Below are 21,624 nucleotides of genomic sequence, written 5' to 3' on the forward strand. Positions count from 1 at the left end.
GCACATTCAAATACTAGCATTCAGAAAACACATTAAAACACAAGCTTTCAGAAACTATATAATTTGATTGTACATGTATATCAGTAAATCATTAGTGTCACATGATATCTGAACCAACGCATTTCATAGATCATGTAACAAACGATGTCTGATGAAGTGTCTATCTATTATAACACATATCTTTAAATTTGTTCAGTATATTATATTATTATAGCTTAGATATTCAAGATAACTTAGTTCATGTTGAAACGGTAGTAACATTGGCTGGGATAACATACAATATTTAATACAATTCTACGATTCAGAAGTATTGTTACATAATTTACATTTTCTTAACTCAGATGACGACTTCTTTTACTTTTGGGATTTGTGACAGATAGTGATGTAGTGATCTTGTTCAAAAAAAGAGCAATTGAACGTTGCCCAGCATGAAACAGATCAGATTTACACAATGTTGGCAGTCGTTAACAACATTTTCAACCCAATATATGATATTTTGCTGTAGCTTTTCAGTAATTTGTTATGAATCTAAAGGAAGTTTATTGTTTGAATAAACCCCTTGCTAAATTATTTCCAAGCCACAGCAACTATAAAAACGATTTGTGATGACGGGCATTCATGGAAAAAGTACCTTCAAAGCCATGAAGGACATACATGGTACCCATGGTAACCATAACAATGAAGAAAGGCATCAAAACTATATTCTGGCTAACTTTATGAGAAGGAATGGCATTAATATTATCATGGCTACAGATAAATGGAAGACTATAGCATCATAGTCAACAGTGATAAGATTTAGTGGAGCTAAACCACCGGGGCTTGTGACAAAAACAATTCAGGATGGCAACAAAACTATCAGGGCCAAGATTGGAAGAAATGGCACTAAAACCATCAGAGCCAAGATTGGAAGAAATGGCACCAAAACTATCAGAGCCAAGATTGGAAAAAATTGCACCAAAACCATCAGGACTAATAACAAAACTTTTCGGGCTGGCGACAAAACCATCAGGGCCAAGATTGGAAGAAATGACACCAAAACCAACAAGGCTGGAAACGAAGGAATAAATGGTGACTGGGAAGGAAAACCTATTAAAGTACCAAATCCCACCACCAACAGCAGAGATACAAAAAATATATTTATGAGAGAGAAAAAGAGAGAGAAAGAAGCTAGCACACCAATTACATGCTATGAATGTATTAGTATATGAAGACAACGGTGCATTGTTACCTTCTGTGATCATTGTAACATCATCTTCATCTTACAAACAAAAATGATAAAAATAATTTTAAGAAAAGAAAAAAAAGCAAATGAACAAAAATGAAAAAAAAGAATTGAAATCAGAAAACTGCAAGCTGGAGTTTATATTACACAATGTGTTATTAATATTATTTTTAATTAGATGCTTGATTAGAAGACCTTCTTTAAATGTGTAAAGCAAACAACAAAAACAAAGCAAAGGTCAAATGGGAGATTTAAAAAAAAGCAATTGTTTTTTTTTTTTATAATATGGCTGCATTAAATTATTAAGCAAATGAGCTAGGGAGGTACTTGGTATTAAACACAGGTGACCTAGGGAGGTAAAATGGATTTAAGCTGATGCGCCTGTTGTTTCAATTCTTTGAACTTGTGGTCCTGAGCTTAAGTTTTGGCGAAAATTGCAGATTACAAAAGTCTGTTCAATCTTTGTAGTGACTACTGTTTCTGTTGTGAACATTTTTTGGATCAAACTTTCCAATAATTCTTACATGATAACACTCATAAACAAATTTTTTTTGTTTTTTTTTTAATTATAAATTTAAATAATTTAAAAATTATTATGTTATGACATGAATTAAATAAAAATCAAGTCAAATCAATTATTATTTTCTTCCGTAGTTTCCACCAATAAATACTTATTCATAATAAAATCAAACAAACCAGTAATTAAAAAGAAGTAACAATAATAATTTCTAAAAATCCAATGACAAAACAATAGCTGCCTAGTAACCCCAACCCCCAGGATAATCTGGAGCTAACTAGCCATGCATTTCCATTCTTGCAGTATGTCCACAACAAATCAAGATGGCTGTCCAGTAACCTCAATATGGCAACCTGGTAACCAAGGGCCAACTAGCTATTGGCCATTCTTACAGGGTTATGTCTGCAACAACAAAACAAGATGGCTGCCTGGTTACCCAAATATAGTGACTAACAATGGGCCAACTCAAGACTTTCCATGGAAAAAGTGCAAATTAATAAAATAAAACTGGAACTTTTTTTTAAAAAATATACATGCTTTTACAACATCTACAAGTACCAATGAATGAGGAGAAAAACATTTTTTTTTTTGCGGTGGATTAGACTTACCTGCAACTCGCTCAATAAAATTTGAAGGCACCAAACCTCTTCTTCCGTCCATCAGCTCTCCTTCATAAAATCCATCCTGAAAAAGGAAATCATTAATTTTACTCTCTTTCTTTATTTTTCACTAAACATAGAATTAGAAGAAAACACAAAACGATAAAGACGTCATGTATGTCCTTTGATCTGTGACCTATAACCTTACCTCATCCATATCTCCATACACATAGATGTATTCACCAGCATTGAGAGCCAATTCCGCTTCAGGGTTTTCATTTGGAGAGTATAGTAATGGATCATAACTATATCGGGCGATAAAAACGGCTAATTTTTCACGTTTAGGAATAACAGTATGCCTGAGAACGTTCATGTCAATCTTTTCGCTAATCTCTTCGATTATGTCATCGGCTTCGCTCCCACTATCATCCGCCTACGGGGAAGAGAACAAAAATGAAAACACGGATTAGTAAAAAAAGGAAACTGCCTATTCAGTTGCCAATGGAGACAGTCATCATTAGACATTCATGATACATGTTCAGTTGAGTCATAATACTAGCCATCTCCAGTTATAACATTAATCACAAAAACTCTGTAAATCACACTTAAAGTAAAAGATGATATTACTCATTTCATCAGCATTACATCTAAATGTACACTTATTTTTTTGTAATATATTTCATGCATTAATACTCTAAAGTGTACAATAATTGTGATCATGAGTGGAATAGAGTGACTAATTAATTAGCTGTGTACTCTCCAAAATATTAACTATATATCTGGAAATGTTTGAATTGAGAAAAATATACTGTATCAATCCAGATGTGGCTTCCAAACGCTACCCGGTACGTTACACTACACTACACTACACTACACTACACTACACTACACACTGCACTGCATTCCATTCCAATCCAATCCTTATCCACCTCAATGCACTGTACTCACACCCACTACACTACACTACACTGCACTGCACTACACTGCACTGCACTGCACTGCACTGCACTCCAATCCTTATCCATCCCAATGCACTGCACTCGCACACACACACTGCACTTCAAGCAATGTTTTGTGACATTCATCCATAAGTACAGCCATTATATTAATATATATATTAACACCAGTAGAAGTAGTGTAGGGGATGCCAATGATAATGTAATCAAATTTTATTTCCTGAAGTTTCCTAATAAAGTGACACCACCAGGTACACACTGAAACACATTAAATTTTATTAAGGAAATAGTGTAACTTTTAAATTAGATTGAGAATTTCAATTCTTCCTATCTCTAACTTGTAATTATTCATAATTTCTTATAAAGCAAATATGCACAAACTAATATTTATTGTATTCCGAATTCGAAATCATATTGCACTGTAATCATCTTAAATGAACGCCATAATTTTATTCTTTTGGTGCAACATTTGACACCTTTTTATGTATTTATCTAAAATTTTCTGATTAATTTTTGACAAATTTTTTCATTAGCACAGGTCTTTAAAAAAAATTTACTATTTTTGTGAAAGTTGACGGGAGTTAACTTTTACTGAGTTTTACTGAATTTATTAAAAATGTCTGTCATCTTCCATTATGATCAAATTATGCAAAAATGAGAACAAATAATGACATCCAGTAATTGGTATTATCAGTATAAATTGTCCTCGTCAATTCAAATTCAAAAAGATTGATGCGATTGTCAGTTTGTAGATTGACTGAATAGACTTTTTTTGTCTGGCGCATCATTATGATTATGCAACTAGTTGTCGTATACTCGTATTGTATTCTCAGATTTAATCTATTGATACAGCTCAACGCAAAGCCGTATCTTCAAAAATGTATGTTTACAGTCATGCTAGTGCTTTAGTGATATGTTAGCATTTTATAAACATGTTTACTGAACTGTTGGATTGTATGAACATGATAAAACATATCTTGCAAGTTTTTTTACCTAGCTTGTGTTTTCACTATTTCAACCGAAAAATCTATTGTCACAACGAGGATGTTGGCTTTTTCATTTTTAATTCAATTTGAATAATATCATGTCTTTGGAAGGCAAAAATAACTGTACTCTGATTTGTATTGTAAACAGCCTACACCAGGAATTTAACAATCTTCCTGAAGTTAGGCAGACATACTAGCCACTGTACCATTCATTACCCTGGTGGTTGTCGTACTGTGACTCCCTAGGCCTGTAATGAAAGTGACTGTGCCCCCCAAGGACCCCAGTGAAAACTACTGTAATTCCCTAGGACCACAGTGAAAGTTACTGTGACTCCCTCGGACCCTAGTGAAAATTATTATGTCTCCCTAGAACCCCTGTGAAATATACTGAAAATCTTGAGAAAAATACAAGATACTTCCCACAAATTTGAAAAGGTTTTACAGAGATGAAAGTTGACAATGTCAGTGAAAAGTTATATCCAACATACGAACATGAACTGGAACCGCTAACCCAAAACCTATGAAATTTTCTAATGGCCTGGATGAAAATTATCAATATACTTGCAATCATGAAGTGAGTGTACTAATGATTTACAAATAAACAATTAGTCTTCTCTTTGAATAATAATTACTTGAATCTTGCCTACTTTAATGGAGGCCATTAAAAGGGAATTGCAAAGGGAAAGGAAATAACGAGTTTATATCGAGACAACAAACCAGGGGATTTCTGTAAAAACAAACTAGACAAATAGTTATTCAATGAACGTCTTTATTGGTATAACATACGCCACGACGGTATTAACATGAACACTATACCGATAAATAATACAATGTCATTTCCTGTATGTTTGGGTTTGTTTTTTTCAAGATTATTTCAGAAATTTTAAATAGAACTATTAATACAAATTTCAGAGACTACAAGTTTACTTGCCATTATAAAGAGATTATTATGCACAGAATTTGGAAACAAATTGCGAAACAATAGTGTTCACTTCAGAATGTTGCCTCAAACCTTGATCATGTTGAATTTATTGGTGATACCAAAATAATGGTTTTCTTTTCAATGTTGCAAAACTGAAAACAGTTGGAGCAAATTTGTTTTTAAAATATACTAGTTTAATAAGTTTGAAACTAATTACAGAAAATAATGAAATTTAAAGGCGACACTTTACGTTCAAAAGCTCTGCTGTAACCGACATGAAATTTAAGTAAATATAGACACAGAGCAGGTTACCTGCGGAAGTTTTCTGAGATTATTTTTAATTACATATTGATATTCTAATCGGGGCCTTATAACCATCGATAACATACACAGTCAATTTTGTTTGCCGCTAAATGACAAAAAACTATGTGACTTTCGTTAAAAGCGTGGAAGACACTTAGTCAAGACATGGAGATACTATACCTCCATAGTCAAGACATGGAGATACTATACCTCCATAGTTAAGACATGGAGATACTATACCTCCATGGTTAAGACATGGAGATACTATACCTCCATGGTTAAGACATGGAGATACTATACCTCCATAGTCAAGACATGGAGATACTATACCTCCATAGTCAAGACATGGAGATACTATACCTCCATGGTTAAGACATGGAGATACTATACCTCCATGGTTAAGACATGGAGATACTATACCTCCATGGTCAAGACATGGAGATACTATACCTCCATAGTCAAGACATGGAGATACTATACCTCCATAGTTAAGACATGGAGATACTATACCTCCATGGTCAAGACATGGAGATACTATACCTCCATAGTCAAGACATGGAGATACTATACCTCCATAGTTAAGACATGGAGATACTATACCTCCATGGTTAAGACATGGAGATACTATACCTCCATGGTTAAGACATGGAGATACTATACCTCCATGGTTAAGACATGGAGATACTATACCTCCATGGTTAAGATGACATAAAGATTAGTGTAATGTCTCCAAATCAAAATATGTACATTGTATTTTGACGAAATATGATATATTTTTATTCAGAATTAACATACTTATCTCAGGAACACAACAAATGAGTTGAACTTGACTGAGAAATATAATTAAAACCAACACATACTGGTATTTTAAATGAGTATTAAAGGCCGATGTTAAGGTTTATAATGCAGCCTGACAAAGGTCATGCTCAGTTAGTTTCAATTCAAGCTGATGTAAACAACTCACATCAAACTCTGGTCGAATTGTAATTTGTGAAATTCTAGGTCACCTACATAGTGCCAAATTGGATATATGTGACTATATGAATGCCATAATTTTGACAACAATGGAGATTTTATCTATGAAAGGTTCAAAAACACAGAGAAAGACTTGAACAAATAAAATTTACATCAGTAAATCAACATGATCATTATCTTGTTTTAACACATTAATATTATATCATTATCTATCAAGAGATAACACAGATAATATAATAATTATCTATTCATAGCAGATAATATATGGCTGCAAGGAAGCCATTGTTGATGCATCATAGATAAAAAAAAAAGTTGCATAATTTGTTTTTATCTAATCAGTTTTTTTTATTAAGACCTGAAGCCAATGATAAAATATGTTTGGGGAAAAAAATTACAGAAAAATACATAAAAATATAGATTATAGAAAAATACATAAAAAAATATGGAAAATGTTGGCCTGAAATGAAGTTGTACAAAATTAAAACAAGATTGATCCAATTTGACTACATTGAACAACATTTTTATGTTTCTTGGGGAAATGTTTATCATTGTGGGGTTCCTCAATTCAAGCATGATCGTGCGTGAATGAAAAATGCTAACAATTGGAGAAAAAAAATAAATAAAATTATTTAATTAAATTTATAGGCAGCCTCAGTTCACTGAATTGTGATTACCGATATTAACGATGTACGTCAGTTAATGAGCAAAAGGACACATTTGATTATCTGATAATACGGTGAGCAGACGGGTAGCGAAAGCGAGATGGTCGGTTGAAGAAAAAATAAAATTATTTAACCATCAATGGGGGATTCTTAATTGCTACAAGCAAAAAAACGGTGAACATATATTTATCTCATAAAAATCAATATTTTTTAGGTATTTTTGGCTGATAGGAATTAATTTATACAAATACTGTTTATGATATAATGAGGAAAATGTACTTTTATTTTGTGCCTAACCCGATAAAATCTAAACCATAAAATGAAACACAATAAATGCAACTAGATTTTGACAACTAGAAATTTCATTCAGTAAGGGAATGTACAAATTCATTCTTGCGGTTCTCACATAGTATTAGTTTCTTGTTTTAATGGCTCCATTGAGAAAACCAACCCTCAGAGGACGCCATGTTCCAAGAATTAAGCTAAAAATAAATTCAGTGCTTGGTATCCATTTTGAAGACAGTGATTGGCGACAAGAATAGGACAGTGACATACAGAAAAGGTGTGTTTAGTCATGTGACCTTGACGGATCTATACATAGCAAGGACTTCTTATGAGATGTACGATACCGCAGTGGCGTAATAAATAAACTCATTAAATTGTAGATATATTAATAGACACACACTGTGTATATTACTATTTTTAATTCCTCCAAATATACAAGGGGGGAATCGGTTGGTTATGAGGGGACTCCCAAGACAGTGAGAAAATTAGACGATCTCTCATAATGGATTCATACTAGAATACCTTGTCATCACTAATGCATAACAATGGCAGCACTGATCGGTACTCTGCGTAACAAAAGGTATATATATAATAATAGACGATAAAATGAAACCATAATCACTCACTTAAATGAAAAAATCAAATAATTTAAAAATCTAGAAATGCTAAAAAAAAAATATAAACAAACAAATCTAAAAGAAGGTATCTGAAAACCGAGAATTCAATGGTAAATTTGTATATGTTAATATAAGGCCAGCAGCTGATGTAGATAGATTTCAACGCTTTTTTAAAAAAGAAATAAGCTCTTACCGAACTACCACTTGTAAATGCTCTTAAACCATACTAACTGAATTTCCTAACACATCCATGGCAAATATTCCTGCAGTACACTGTTATATAGCGAGCCAGCATGACAGCTACCTCCCCGTGCAGTCAGTCAAGTTAAAACAGCTATGCAGGGCATGCAGTGACTAAGTAATTTCCATAGGGAATACCCATACAATCATGAATATTATATTATGTTGACAATACATGTAACAAAAATACTAAGTATATCCTTAAAATGTATAAATTAAATTTTCAAGTTTCTTGCCCCGAAAGTTGTATATTAATATATTTATTAAATAAAATAAAATATTAATTACATTTTTGATTTGATATTATTATTAATTTTTTTTTTTTTGGTTTTGAAAATTACTTTAAATAAATTTACAAAATTGCATGTTGCTTTGTTTTGTTAAAAATGATTCAATCCAGATTAACTAAATGTTAAAATAATGAAATAATTATAAAAGGCTTTCCAAATAATTAAAATCAGTTTTTATCAGATTTAAATGATTTAATAACAAGTCTTTTAAATAAAAAAATTTAAATGAAGTAGGAAGATTAATGAAACATATCTCATATTCAACCCAAGAGGGCACACTCACATCAACAAAGTAATATCTCTTTCATTCTCATGCAAATCATTCCAATAACAAAACACATAAACAATTCAAATCAATAATCTACCTTTCCATTTTCTAGTTCCTTTGTTGGTTTTGACTTTGATGATCGGCTGTCATCTTTGGCACTACGATGTGATCGGACAGACGCAGAATCATCTACAAAAACATAAAGAAAACAATAAATACGGCAGGCAACATAGAGTAAATTTGACGTGCCTGAAGACATACCAAAGATTGACCTTAATATGGTCTTTCCCGCGTAATCTATTAATGCAAAAACATCCAAATTCAGGCCTGAACATCACAGAGGGCTCGTAAACTTTAATACATATACACAAACATCACAGAGGGCTCATAATCTCACAGATTCTATCAACTAATACGTAGGAATGTGAATGCTTTGACTACTACTCTGACAGATGGACAGCTAATAACCAAAATCAAACTTGAAAACATCTTCACTGTTCGGTGTTAATGAAAGAACAGATTTATTTACTAATACACCCCTTGAAAATAAAAAGAATGAAAATTAAAATCGTCCTATCAAAGTTTGTAACATTATCTTGCTCTCAACACTCATCTGTAATACAAGCCCTCGTAAATTAAAAAATTGTATTTATTGTATGCCGGATCACATTATAGGTAATGCACAACTAATAGAGAAAATACAGTGTTCATATTTATGTTGAACTATTTATCAGATTTTAAAAGATGTGATTATATACACAGTAGTTACAGTATTCTTTTCCCACTACGTGTCACAATTCTATCTCAATGCGGATGTTTTTAATATGTTCAATTATTGATCAATTTAATCTGGTTAGATTGAATAGATATGCTAAATTCTTTTTTTTTGTTTTTTTATATATCAAGACAAAGTATGTCTAGTTGATTTTTTTAACTAAATCACAGTAATATAAATTTTCCATCTCTCCTCCTCGTTGAGGCTTTCCATCCAAATACTAAGATATATGTAAGGGCCGAAACATCTAAAAACATGGGGGCTGTGGACTGAAAATCATGTATTTGGAAACTATGTATGTTTTCACCACCAGACTTTCAGGCCCAAATTTGACTGCACTTGTTTTTATATTCTTTCATATTTCTGGAAATGATATTTTGAGTCAAACAACAAAATTTGAGTCAATTTCCAGTCTTTCATCAGTGTTTGTTTTTTTGTCCCAATTTTCTGAAAGAAAGTGCGTACTATAAACAAGACTAATTTGTGAATTTGTGATGAAAAGAGGGAACTGGTGAGGAAAAGATTAATATTACGGTTTAAAACAAGCCCATTTATGTCTGTAACCGAAAATAAGTTTGAAATGTCATTTACGAACAACAAATAAGCAATCTCTGATTTTCTTAACGTCATGTATTGATTATGCTTCACAATGAGAATCAATTGGCATATGATGCATAATAATTAATTAATTAAAATCATTATTTATTCTACTATTTCATGAATTTTATGCACAGTTATATATAAATACTAAATATTTTAAACTAACTAAATAAAAAAATATCTAAAGCTATTTGAGTAAGTATGTACATAACTAATTAATTAATTAATTAACTAAAATGAAAATAAATAAATTAAAAATGATACAATGTAACAATTATATACAGCTTAAATCAAGGCAGCTATCATGCATACAAACATCAGCTGAATTTATGTAACCAGTAAAAGATACATCTAACTGTATACAAATCATCCTTATAAACATGCATTACCTTTGTTACATGTTTCAAATATATGCACTATATAAAAAAATATGTTGAATGTTATGTTTCACACATATATATGACCGTGTTGTCAAACATGTTTTGATTTGCATATTGTTATGTAAGCATTATGTTCATAGTATATTGTGATAGATGTTTATGTAATATTCATGTTGTGAATTGAGTTATGTGTTATACAGAACAGAATAACCTGTTGTCGAGAGGTAACCCAGTACATAGCACATAACTGACCATGGAAACCATGCATAGATGCCCTCATTGTCTCTAATGGCACTCTCACCTTCACTTTCTGACATAGTTAGTCGTTTAATCTCGGCGCTATAAGAAAGATCCTCAACACCAACTACAACGGCATCCCAAAACTGTTCGAACAAATCGTCATCCCCTTCTATATATCCTGCGTAAAAAATACCCAAATAAAGGAACAACTATCGAACATACGAGACATGGTACGTCTCATGCTTGCACAAGAGAGTCATTTGAAGAACTTGCATGGTGGATTGAAAGACGAGCAACAACGAACACCACAATGACCAATCAAGTACCAAGAGGTATGGAAATTGACGTAGAAGTGACCAGAGAATGCGACTTGAGGATGACAAGAGAAGAAATTTGATACAGGTGACAACCAAGTCAGTAGGGGTAGCAGTGACCAGAGACTGTGCTATAAACCACAATTGACCAGAGTGACCGAAGTGTGCAAGGACAAGAGAGTATAGGTTGACCAAATAGTGTCTGGATTGAGGTCAGCCAGAGGACAAATTGACCCAATGGTGGTAACCAAGATGAACGCCGACAGTTAGTGGACACGCACATTTTTATAACTGACAAATAAACAACATGCAACTACCATGCAGCATGCAGTTACCATGACAACATGTCAAATAAAACAATTAAATAAAAAATATGTGGATATTAATACAGCAATTGTTGGGTTATGAGGGACAGATGGAATCATGGTCTTCACGCAAGACCTACCTGTGTCAACTGACTTGACCGATTCCGAGGGTTTTTTAAGTTTTCGAACAGCATAATCCAGTGAAAAACCCTCAAGAAAATCATCAACTAATACAGTAAATGAATGCAAAAAACAATACAGAATACAAAAAAGAAACAGAAACAAAAATATGAAATGCAGTGATATTAAGATGCGACACCACGATTAACATTATTAGAATTAGTGGCAGACATACAATATGAGTGTTAGTTATATCATGAGTGAACTCTTAAAAAGAAGCGACATCGTTCCAATGATTACAAGCAATTCCTCATGCAATTTAACACCCCCTTAACATTCTTCTAAAAGGTTAAAATTGTCTTCCTTAATACCCTCTCCCCCTTATGTTTCATACAGTGTCACACGTTACCTCTAGAAACGTCATCTAGTACCCCTTCAGCAGCCAACGAAGCAGACACAGAACTAGCTTTCCGTTTCTCGTCTTGTTTCCGTGGCGTCATGCTACCATTGTCACCAAACCCTTCATCTGAGAGGCTTTCTGGGGATGTCTGGATCGCAATTTCCACTTTGGGAGAGCCAGCTCTCCGGCTAGTGGCATCATGTCTCAAAGAGCTCAGCTCCTGAGAAAGCTTGCTAAATGTTTCTGTTTGTTCGCCACATTTGCGTTCGAGTTCCTGCACTTTGTGTTCCAGCTGATCTACAGCATGTCTGTGTGTCTTCTTTGCCGCTTCCTGCTCCTGAAATTAATTTAAAGTAGGTTTACAACATTTGTATAAATATGTAAGAATATGTAATTCTTTATTTTAGAACTTATTTTGGGAGTTTTATATGAAACTTATTTCACTGATTTTTGATGAGTTAAATGTGAAAATATAAAAACAGAAAAGTATATTCGCCAGATTTTATATTTCACTAAATCTGCCAATCAGGGAAAATATTTATGTTGGGGAATTGTTGTGAAAGTATTTCAAAGTAGTCGTGTAATATTAGCGATAGGTAGTAGATACAGTGTACTTAACCACCCTGTAATTCATATCAGTGTTTGGAGACAAGCACCTGAACCAATCCCCTCTTAAATTAATGTAAAACTAATTTTCACTATTTTGATGTTTTGAGCAATTCCACTGGATTTTCATGAATTTGGCTGGAGTAATAATGAGTTTTATTGTTATTCTACATGGATTAAATTTAGCGAATTTCACTTATCAACAAAAATGACAAAGTTAAAAACCAGTGATCAGATTTGCTGAAGATAAAAATGTATGCTAAAACTGTTCATTGATTTAATTTTTATTTGGTGTGTGGTTTTTACCTTCTCTTTTTTTCATCACAAAATAGTCCTGTTGATAGTCTGCACTTTCCTTCAGAAGACTTGGAGAAAAGTAGCCACATTTTTTGAGTAAAAACTGAAAATTTACTAAAATTTTGTCTGTTGGCTCAAAAATTAGTGTTCATTTACAGAAATATTGAAAAATACAAGGAAAAAGTATAGTATTCATCTTAAACTTTTTTAAGAGACAGTAAATAATCTGATGTTAGAGGGCAGTATTCATTTCTGAGGGCAGTATTCATCTGAGAGAATTATTCATCTCAGATGATAGAGGGCAGTATTCATCTCTGAGGGCAGAATTTACATCTGGTGAGAGGGCAGTACTCCCTTTTGATTATAGAGGGCAGTATTCATTTCTGGAGCAGAATTCACATCTGGTGAGGGAGCAGTACTCCCCTCTGATGATAGAGGGCAGTATTCATTTCTGGAGCAGAATTCACATCTGGTAAGGGGGCAGTACTCCCCTCTGATGATAGAGGGCAGTATTCATTTCTGAGGGCAGTATATTTTTCTGATTTGTCACTATTGATGTTATATTGTACAAACAAATATGCACTTGATGAAACAAGACGACAGAACAGACATTTGCCTCCAGCATGCAGAGAATAATTGACATTTCTCAAATCCCAAAAATAAATTTTAACTTTACAAAAAGGAAATAAATGCAATTGCTTTGTGTCCCCAGGGCCATGAGATGATCGTCAAACACAACGTGAAGATAGGATTGATTTGTTGTCAAAGAATTCACTGGAACTATGACATTTGTCTCTGTACAATAGGGTGATATTTCAACCATGATGAAAGCAAGAATGGATTCAGAGTTGGGATTACCATACGCAAAAACTAATCAACTTATTTAATAGAAGGTACGCTTCAATTTCTATGTGTACTTTCTCAGTTAATTTTTTTAATGTCGTCAGCAACAATCACAAAAAGGCAAGAGATGTCAACAAAAAACAAATTTAGATTAAAATGAAAGGAAGAAAAAAAAACGGCTATCATTTGCAGACGCACACATTCTTTTGTGCGTAGATCATTGATGCATATACGAAAGCATAATGCCAATTAAGGCCACAATTTGCAGCAACAAATTTAGGGCTTGTAAGCAATAAATAAATGACAAACATTGACTCAGATGCACGACTCATTTTGAAAATTAAGCTTGAAAACCAGTACCAGGACCTTGAACTGTTAGTGACTGCAATATCATTTAATACCATTGTGTTTATTAATAATAGAACTGTCATAACTGGGGAATTATTCATGATGGAGTTTTTGATTAGAAATACAAGAAGTACAGATGAACTTTCACGCTTTTGTTTGCTATTCAAATACATGGATTACATTTTGCTCAGGTGTTGCAGTTTCAATAAAATATCACAGTTGAATCTGAAAGTATCTTCTTAATATTGAGTTTTTTAATTTTGTCATAGTTGAAATAAGTTAGCAAACGGGTTAAGGTGGAATAGTGTTTGAATTTGCATCTTATCAAATTTTTGAAAAATTACAAAATCAATCACAATCATCCCAGATTTCTCCTTATTTTATTATAAATGGTCAATATTCAGGCTTTAAAGTTTCATTCCTATTTCACAAAATATGTGTATTATTACTCCCAGAACAAGCTTAAAAACATAAAACAGTTGTTTTCACTAAAAATTAAAATCTCACCCTGACGTTTCCAGACATTTCATTTTGAGAGTACTTGAAGTTCTTATCCTTTCAGACAAACATGCATGTACCTACAATGTAACTGACATTTCAGGAGAAATAAAGCCACCTAACTGACATTTCAGGAGAAATAAAGCCACCTAACTGACATTTCAGGAGAAATAAAGCCCTCTAACTCAGCCAATTTCATATTCTGCAGTTAATTTCTCATTACTTATCCACAATCTTAACAAGTATGTTTCTCATAGATTCGCAAAATAGGAATGGAATTTTAAAAATTCTATAAAATTTAGTATCAGTAAATTCTTTCGTAATTTTCAGTCCTTATTGCGGCGGAAATAAAAAGACAGTAGCACTGGATACTGTAATATGACATCCTGCTCTTAAAATGATAAATAAATATTCATGACGCAAAGAAAATGAAACAAGAAATCGTTTAATCCATTAAACTTAAAGTAGAGTACTAACCAACACAACATAAAACCAAAATTACCATAAATTGTGACCACAACAGATTTGGAATCATAGCTTTTTTACACTACTTATTAGAATGATTTTATCACCTACAGCAAACGACAAATTTTAATAGGGGTATTTTGCTTGTATAGAAATGATGCTGCTTCACACCAATCAATTTCTATGCACAAATAAGAAGGTGCGTCACCCAATCACATGGTGTTTTACTTTGCACCAATACAAATATGGGTTTATACCCTGCACCAATCAAAATGTGTGTTACTTTGCACCAAACAAAATTTGTGTCACTTTGCACTAATCAAAATTTGTGTTACTTTGCACTAATCAAAATTTGTGTTCCTTTGAACCAATCCAAAATGTTTTACTTAGTACCAATTAGAAGGCTAGTTAATTTACACTGACAAGTAGGCAACTTTGCATCAATTGGTTGTTATTTATCTCCAGCCAGTGGGCTTTGTCCCAATTGATAGGAGGGTGAATTGTTCCTCATCAATAAACATGCCCCATTAAGTATGCATCAACAACTATGAGTTCTACTGTCTCAATGTTACTGTAGCCATCTACACTATAAAGCATGTAGTCACGACAACGATTCTTAACCCACTCTGACCACTTGCGCTGACCCAACTCCAATCCCCTCAAACCCTGACTATACAACACACAAATATCTATTTGATCCATTCCAAGTTTAAAAATATAATCCACGACTAATTTATCAAAGATGAACTGAATGCCAAGTCAGTCTCTGGAGTGCAATATACCACATCACAAAGACAGCGAAACTGACAAGACATGAACATAAAGATTTACTTTAAGCATAGAAATCAGTCATTACCGAGGGTTTATAGCTTCCAACTTAATTTGCATTCAACATGTCAAGTTCAAGAGTATTACGATGATAATAACATTGGATATGCTCTGAGATGTGAGCACTACGCATGAATGCAAGCTATAGGGAACACACATGATGTGACAAGCACCTATGCGACAAGAAGTCACGTGGGATCAGTCCAAACTTTTTTTTCTTTAAAGTAATTTAATTATTTAAATTATTATTGATAATTAATTATTATGTAAACTAAATAAAGAGTTTAATTTTTTTTTTCTCAAATTAGTTTAATATGGGTGCAAGGAAAGGACTGTTCCAGCTATTCTGTTATAGTTTATGATAGGTTTTACTGTGAACTAGTTCTATTGACCAGATAGTAGGTACACACAATTTGCAAGATGCAATGTACACTGCATGTGTATCAACATAATTGGTCAATGCAAGCCTGAGAAACTGATATTGACATAGATATCCCAATATGTATCACAAAAATTATAAAGCCTATATGAAGTAAAAAATGGCCACCAGTCGGCCATGATTCATCATAGATGTATGTAATGTATAAATATAGCATACATTTTTCTAATAATAATTACAATGTTCACATAACAGTAAAAACGTCACAGACACGACATATAGAACATTATAAAAACATTTAGTACAGGAGATAATCATTCCAACAACGGTGCCAACGCACCCCATTTTAAAACATACTTTGTTTCGTTCAAGAATTTTTTTTCAATAGATTTCTCTTTGTACATTGTTGGCTGCAATTGCTTAATGCACGTTTGCAGTGTTATCACCATGGAGCGTAATTGTTCCATCAAGTTAGAAATTATGAGACAATTACCCGTACATGAGGAACATGAGACTGCGACATAAAGTATTTAATTCTTCTTATGGTAGAGGGTGTAGTCAAATTATTTGTGAAACATTTATGAATTGTCAGTTGTATTTTCTAACATTTTCATGAGACAAATTTGAGTAAAAAACCTGGGACAAAAAATTACACCATAAGGCAAATATTTCATGTCTTGTGTCTGATGAGAACACTGTTTGAGTTTGAGCTTTGGATCCACTGAACGCAAATTCATCCTTTTTTGTGCAAATGATGACCTATATATATATAATATAATAATTTGAGATGCCAGCATAGAGTTGCCATTTTAAACCAACCTGTTGTAGCTGCCGGATTTCGTCCTGCTTGGACTGAAGACTATTCCGAGCTTCCTGGTACTCAGCCTCAAGTTGTTTCCGCTTCTCAGCGGCGTCTTGCATATGCTACAAAGAAAATTCAGTCCAGTAATTTTGATAGAGCCAAGTGAGCAAATGTTTTTGTTTTGTTTTTCATTTATTTTTAATACCATGACGCCAGAAGTAGTGAAAAGATGATAAAATTGACATGTAAAAAACAGAAAAGCATAATTTTATTAAAAAGTAGAAGATTGCAAAAAGCAGGAGGGATGTGTAGAGTAGAGAGAGGGTTTAGAATAAAGCAGAGAGAGGGGGGTAGTTAAATTAACCAATTAGAAATGCCAAGCTATAATTATTCATTTATTCTAAATCACCAAAAGTGACTAGCCAATCAGGAAAGCCCTTCTACATTTCTTGTAACAGCTGATTTAAAAAATGAACAAATTATTCTTCAAAAATTTTGGTACACAACTACAAAAAATAGCAGCAGAATTTTATTTTTTGTACCACATGACTACTACAGTACTGATGATAGGTAGCATACCTTGATGGCTGCCTCCAGTTTGTCGACTGTATCTTTCAGGTTATCGCGGTCGTTAGATAAAGTCTGATTTTTGACTTCAATCTCTATCACTTGTTCTTGTAAACGTCTGCGATCTTCATTTATCTGTAAAAAAACAACCCAATTCCCTTGTCAGACATAAATGGTATGTCATAGAGGTACAAAATGGCTGCTATGCTGAAAACTGTTTTAGAGAGACAAGTAAAGTCATAAGTGGGTGATAAACTCAAAAGCATGTAGTGTTGGAAATGTGTGATATTTGTTCAATTTATCTGAATCGAATCACAAACAATTCTGGCAAGCAAAACTTAATGATTTATAGTCTGTATTTTCATCACAAGAACAGTTTATTGAAGTAAACACTGCAACCAGGGCAAGAACTGTTCATTGCCGCAAACACCGCAACCAGGGCGAGAACTGTTCATTGATGCAAACACCGCAACCAGGGCAAGAACTGTTCATTGATACAAACACCGCAATCAGGGTGAGAACTGTTCATTGATGCAAACACCACAACCAGGGTGAGAACTGTTCATTGATGCAAACACCTCAACCAGAGTGAGAACTGTTCATTGATGCAAACACCACAACCAGGGTGAGAACTGTTCATTGATGCAAACACCGCAACCAGGGCAAGAACTGTTCATTGATACAAACACCGCAATCAGGGTGAGAACTGTTCATTGATGCAAACACCACAACCAGGGTGAGAACTGTTCATTGATGCAAACACCTCAACCAGAGTGAGAACTGTTCATTGATGCAAACACCACAACCAGGGCGAGAACTGTTCATTGATGCAAACACCACAACCAGGGTGAGAACTGTTCATTGATGCAAACACCTCAACCAGGGCAAGAACTGTTCATTTATGCAAACACCGCAACCAGAGTGAGAACTGTTCATTGATGCAAACACCACAACCAGGGCGAGAACTGTTCATTGATGCAAAACACTGCAACCAGGGTGAGAACTGTTCGTTGTTGCAAACACCGCAACCAAGGCGAGAACTGTTCATTGATGCAAACACTGCAACCAGGGCAAGAACTGTTCATTGATACAAACACCACAACCAGGGTGAGAACTGTTCATTGATGCAAACACCACAACCAGGGCAAGAACTGTTCATTGATGCAAACACCGCAGCCAGGTGAGAACTGTTCATTGATACAAACACCGCAATCAGGGTGAGAACTGTTCATTGATGCAAACGCCGCAACCAGGGCAAGAACTGTTCATTGATGCAAACACCTCAACCAGGGTGAGAACTGTTCATTGATGCAAACACCACAACCAGTGCAAGAACTGTTCATTGATGCAAACACCGCAACCAGAGTGAGAACTGTTCATTGATGCAAACACCGCAATCAGGGTGAGAACTGTTCATTGATGCAAACGCCGCAACCAGGGCAAGAACTGTTCATTGTCGCAAACACCGCAACCAGGGTGAGAACTGTTCATTGATGCAAACACCACAACCAGGGCAAGAACTGTTCATTGTCGCAAACACCGCAACCAGGGTGAGAACTGTTCATTGATGCAAACACCACAACCAGGGCAAGAACTGTTCATTGATGCAAACACTGCAACCAGGGTGAGAACTGTTCATTGATGCAAACACCCTAACCAGGGCAAGAACTGTTCATTGGTGCAAACACCGCAACCAGAGTGAGAACTGTTCATTGATGCAAACACCCCAATCAGGGTGAGAACTGTTCATTGATGCAAACACCACAAGCAGGGCAAGAACTGTTCATTGATGCAAACACCGCAACCAGGGTGAGAACTGTTCATTGATGCAAACACCACAACCAGGGCAAAAACTGTTCATTGATACAAACACCGCAACCAGGGTGAGAACTGTTCATTGATGCAAACACCACAACCAGGGCAAGAACTGTTCATCTGTTAGACTTCCTCAAAATAAAAAAAAAACATATCACTCTCTAAAAATTCATAAGAAGACAAATACTTTTATTTCAAAGAATCCCCATCAATAAGTTTTCTGACAGCTAAGTTTAAACAACCAGCAGAAGGTTATTGATCTTTCTATCTGCCTCACTCTTCAAACAGTAAGTTGAACCCTGACCTTAGCCGATACCAGTAGTGGAAATAATTCTGTCTTGATACTTGTATAATGTACACCGTGGGGAAAACAAGATGTCGTGCATATCAGACACTTGCATAAAAGTACATACTTGATGTTACTAGGATATAAATGTCAGGCACGTACTACATTTATGTTATTTATATTTTATAAAATGATTGCAACATGTTTAATTATCGAGAGAAATAACTTTCTGCGAATTTCATCAGGGAAAACAACGAAAAGATTTTTCACAACAGTTCACAAATACCATAAAATTTCCATAATGCAAAAAATTAAAAAATTTATAAACTGTTATTAAAGTCTTAACGCTTAATAAATGTTTTCACTTTCATAAACTTGAGAGAGAATACAGTTTGTGACTAAGTTTATTGCAAAATAAAAAGCCATTGGCCCAAAACGCAAATATTTTTTCATTTTATTAAGTTTATCAAATGGTAATGATGAAATACATTCATACTCTGCTTTTGAACTCATTTCTTGAACTAAAACTAAAACTTAAACTAAATTTGTAGGGGTTAGTGCAAAACCACAGAGGCAGAAAATCTGTTCTAATGCATACAGTGATAGAGAGGGCAAATAGCCAGAAAAATATATTCGTCTTCAATATCAAATTGATTGGGTTCAACACAGTATTCGCAAAATCTATTATCAAGAAGGTCATCCCTTTTCAATTCAGAATTGTGAGAACATCATAACCTCAATAACGCAGTAGTAAATTTTAAGACAAATATTTTTCTTGATAAAACGATGACTTAAAATTGTGATAGGAACTGAGGGAAGTGTCGTCGTCGTCGTGCCAGTCTTGTTGAGCACAATTTTTAATTCTGTGTGAACTTCAAAAAAAAAAAACTTTTTGACCGCACACCGTCAAAAATTAGGCTTTATGCCGAAGAGATCATCTAGGGTCATGTGCTTCTACATGTAAATAGAACAAATCCAGACATCACAAATGCATTTCCTGCAAAGCAATGATTTTCTTTTTTAAGGATCACCTTTAACCTTTAAACTTTACCCTGTATGACAAACTATCGTACATGCCGGATAATTTGATTACAAACTTAAACGAGATGATGTAGTGGCGCATAGCGATGAATGTATCAAATAAACATTAATCTTGATATTCCAGGAAATGAAGGAGGAAACATCATATATTGCCATAGCAACATGAGTAATGTCATTCAGAAAAATTGAAAACAAGAACTCTGTGAAACAAAACTGTATACTGCACAGGTAATTGAATGCTTTAAATATAACTGACATGAAGAAGATGATAAGTTATAGTAAAGAAATAATAGTAATCTAATAGTAAATTTTATTTTATCCACTGCCTTATTTGTATACTTGTTTGAATAATGTTTTTGTTGATGATTAAAAAAAATCAAAATGTTACCCCATTCTCCCATTATTTTATAACAAAAATCTAAAGTATTAAGTACGAAAAACATCAACATGATCATTTTGAATAAAAGGGTTTGATCCAACAAAAAAATGTTCATAATGTCAGTATAATGTAATAGCAACATTCATCGAGGTACATGTATGACACATGATACTTCATATTCATACATATGTTCGTCAAATTTCTGTGTAATTTCTCTTAACACACTTGAAACAGAATGCAGATTATTTGCTTTAATATTATTCAAAAACATGTCAGCTATTTTGAAATAAATAAAGAAACAAAAAGCAACTGGTATTTTAGTCCGTTTACACATGTCCAAGAAATAATATCATCCAAATGCACACACAGATGGACTCAACATAAATTTTTTCTATTTTCATACAGGGACTAAAAAAACAACTCATCTGGTTCTTATCTGAAAAGTTGAAAATTTAGATAAGAGGAAATGTAACTGCCATACTGGAAACACCATA

General features: G+C 33.8%; 1 protein-coding gene across 10 annotated transcripts in view; it reads right to left on the minus strand.

Moving 5' to 3' along the window:
* LOC100376400 (RIMS-binding protein 2-like) overlaps positions 1-21,624 on the minus strand; it is a 133,941-nt gene that overhangs the window by 24,745 nt on the left and 87,572 nt on the right. For 8 of the 10 annotated variants that reach the window (XM_085491229.1, XM_085491231.1, XM_085491233.1 and 5 more), the window contains 8 exons: positions 17,622-17,744; positions 17,060-17,164; positions 11,986-12,313; positions 10,899-11,015; positions 8,940-9,031; positions 2,547-2,771; positions 2,348-2,423; positions 1,229-1,258 (listed from right to left, as the gene is read on the minus strand). In XM_085491229.1, the coding sequence (XP_085347355.1) occupies positions 1,229-1,258; positions 2,348-2,423; positions 2,547-2,771; positions 8,940-9,031; positions 10,899-11,015; positions 11,986-12,313; positions 17,060-17,164; positions 17,622-17,744 (1,096 nt within the window). The remainder of the gene's footprint in view (positions 1-1,228; positions 1,259-2,347; positions 2,424-2,546; positions 2,772-8,939; positions 9,032-10,898; positions 11,016-11,985; positions 12,314-17,059; positions 17,165-17,621; positions 17,745-21,624) is intronic. The other 2 variants (XM_085491230.1, XM_085491227.1) reach the window with 2 other exon arrangements.

Source organism: Saccoglossus kowalevskii, chromosome 16, assembly GCF_978046115.1.
Source record: "Saccoglossus kowalevskii chromosome 16, keSacKowa6.1, whole genome shotgun sequence".
Lineage (NCBI taxonomy): Eukaryota > Metazoa > Hemichordata > Enteropneusta > Harrimaniidae > Saccoglossus > Saccoglossus kowalevskii.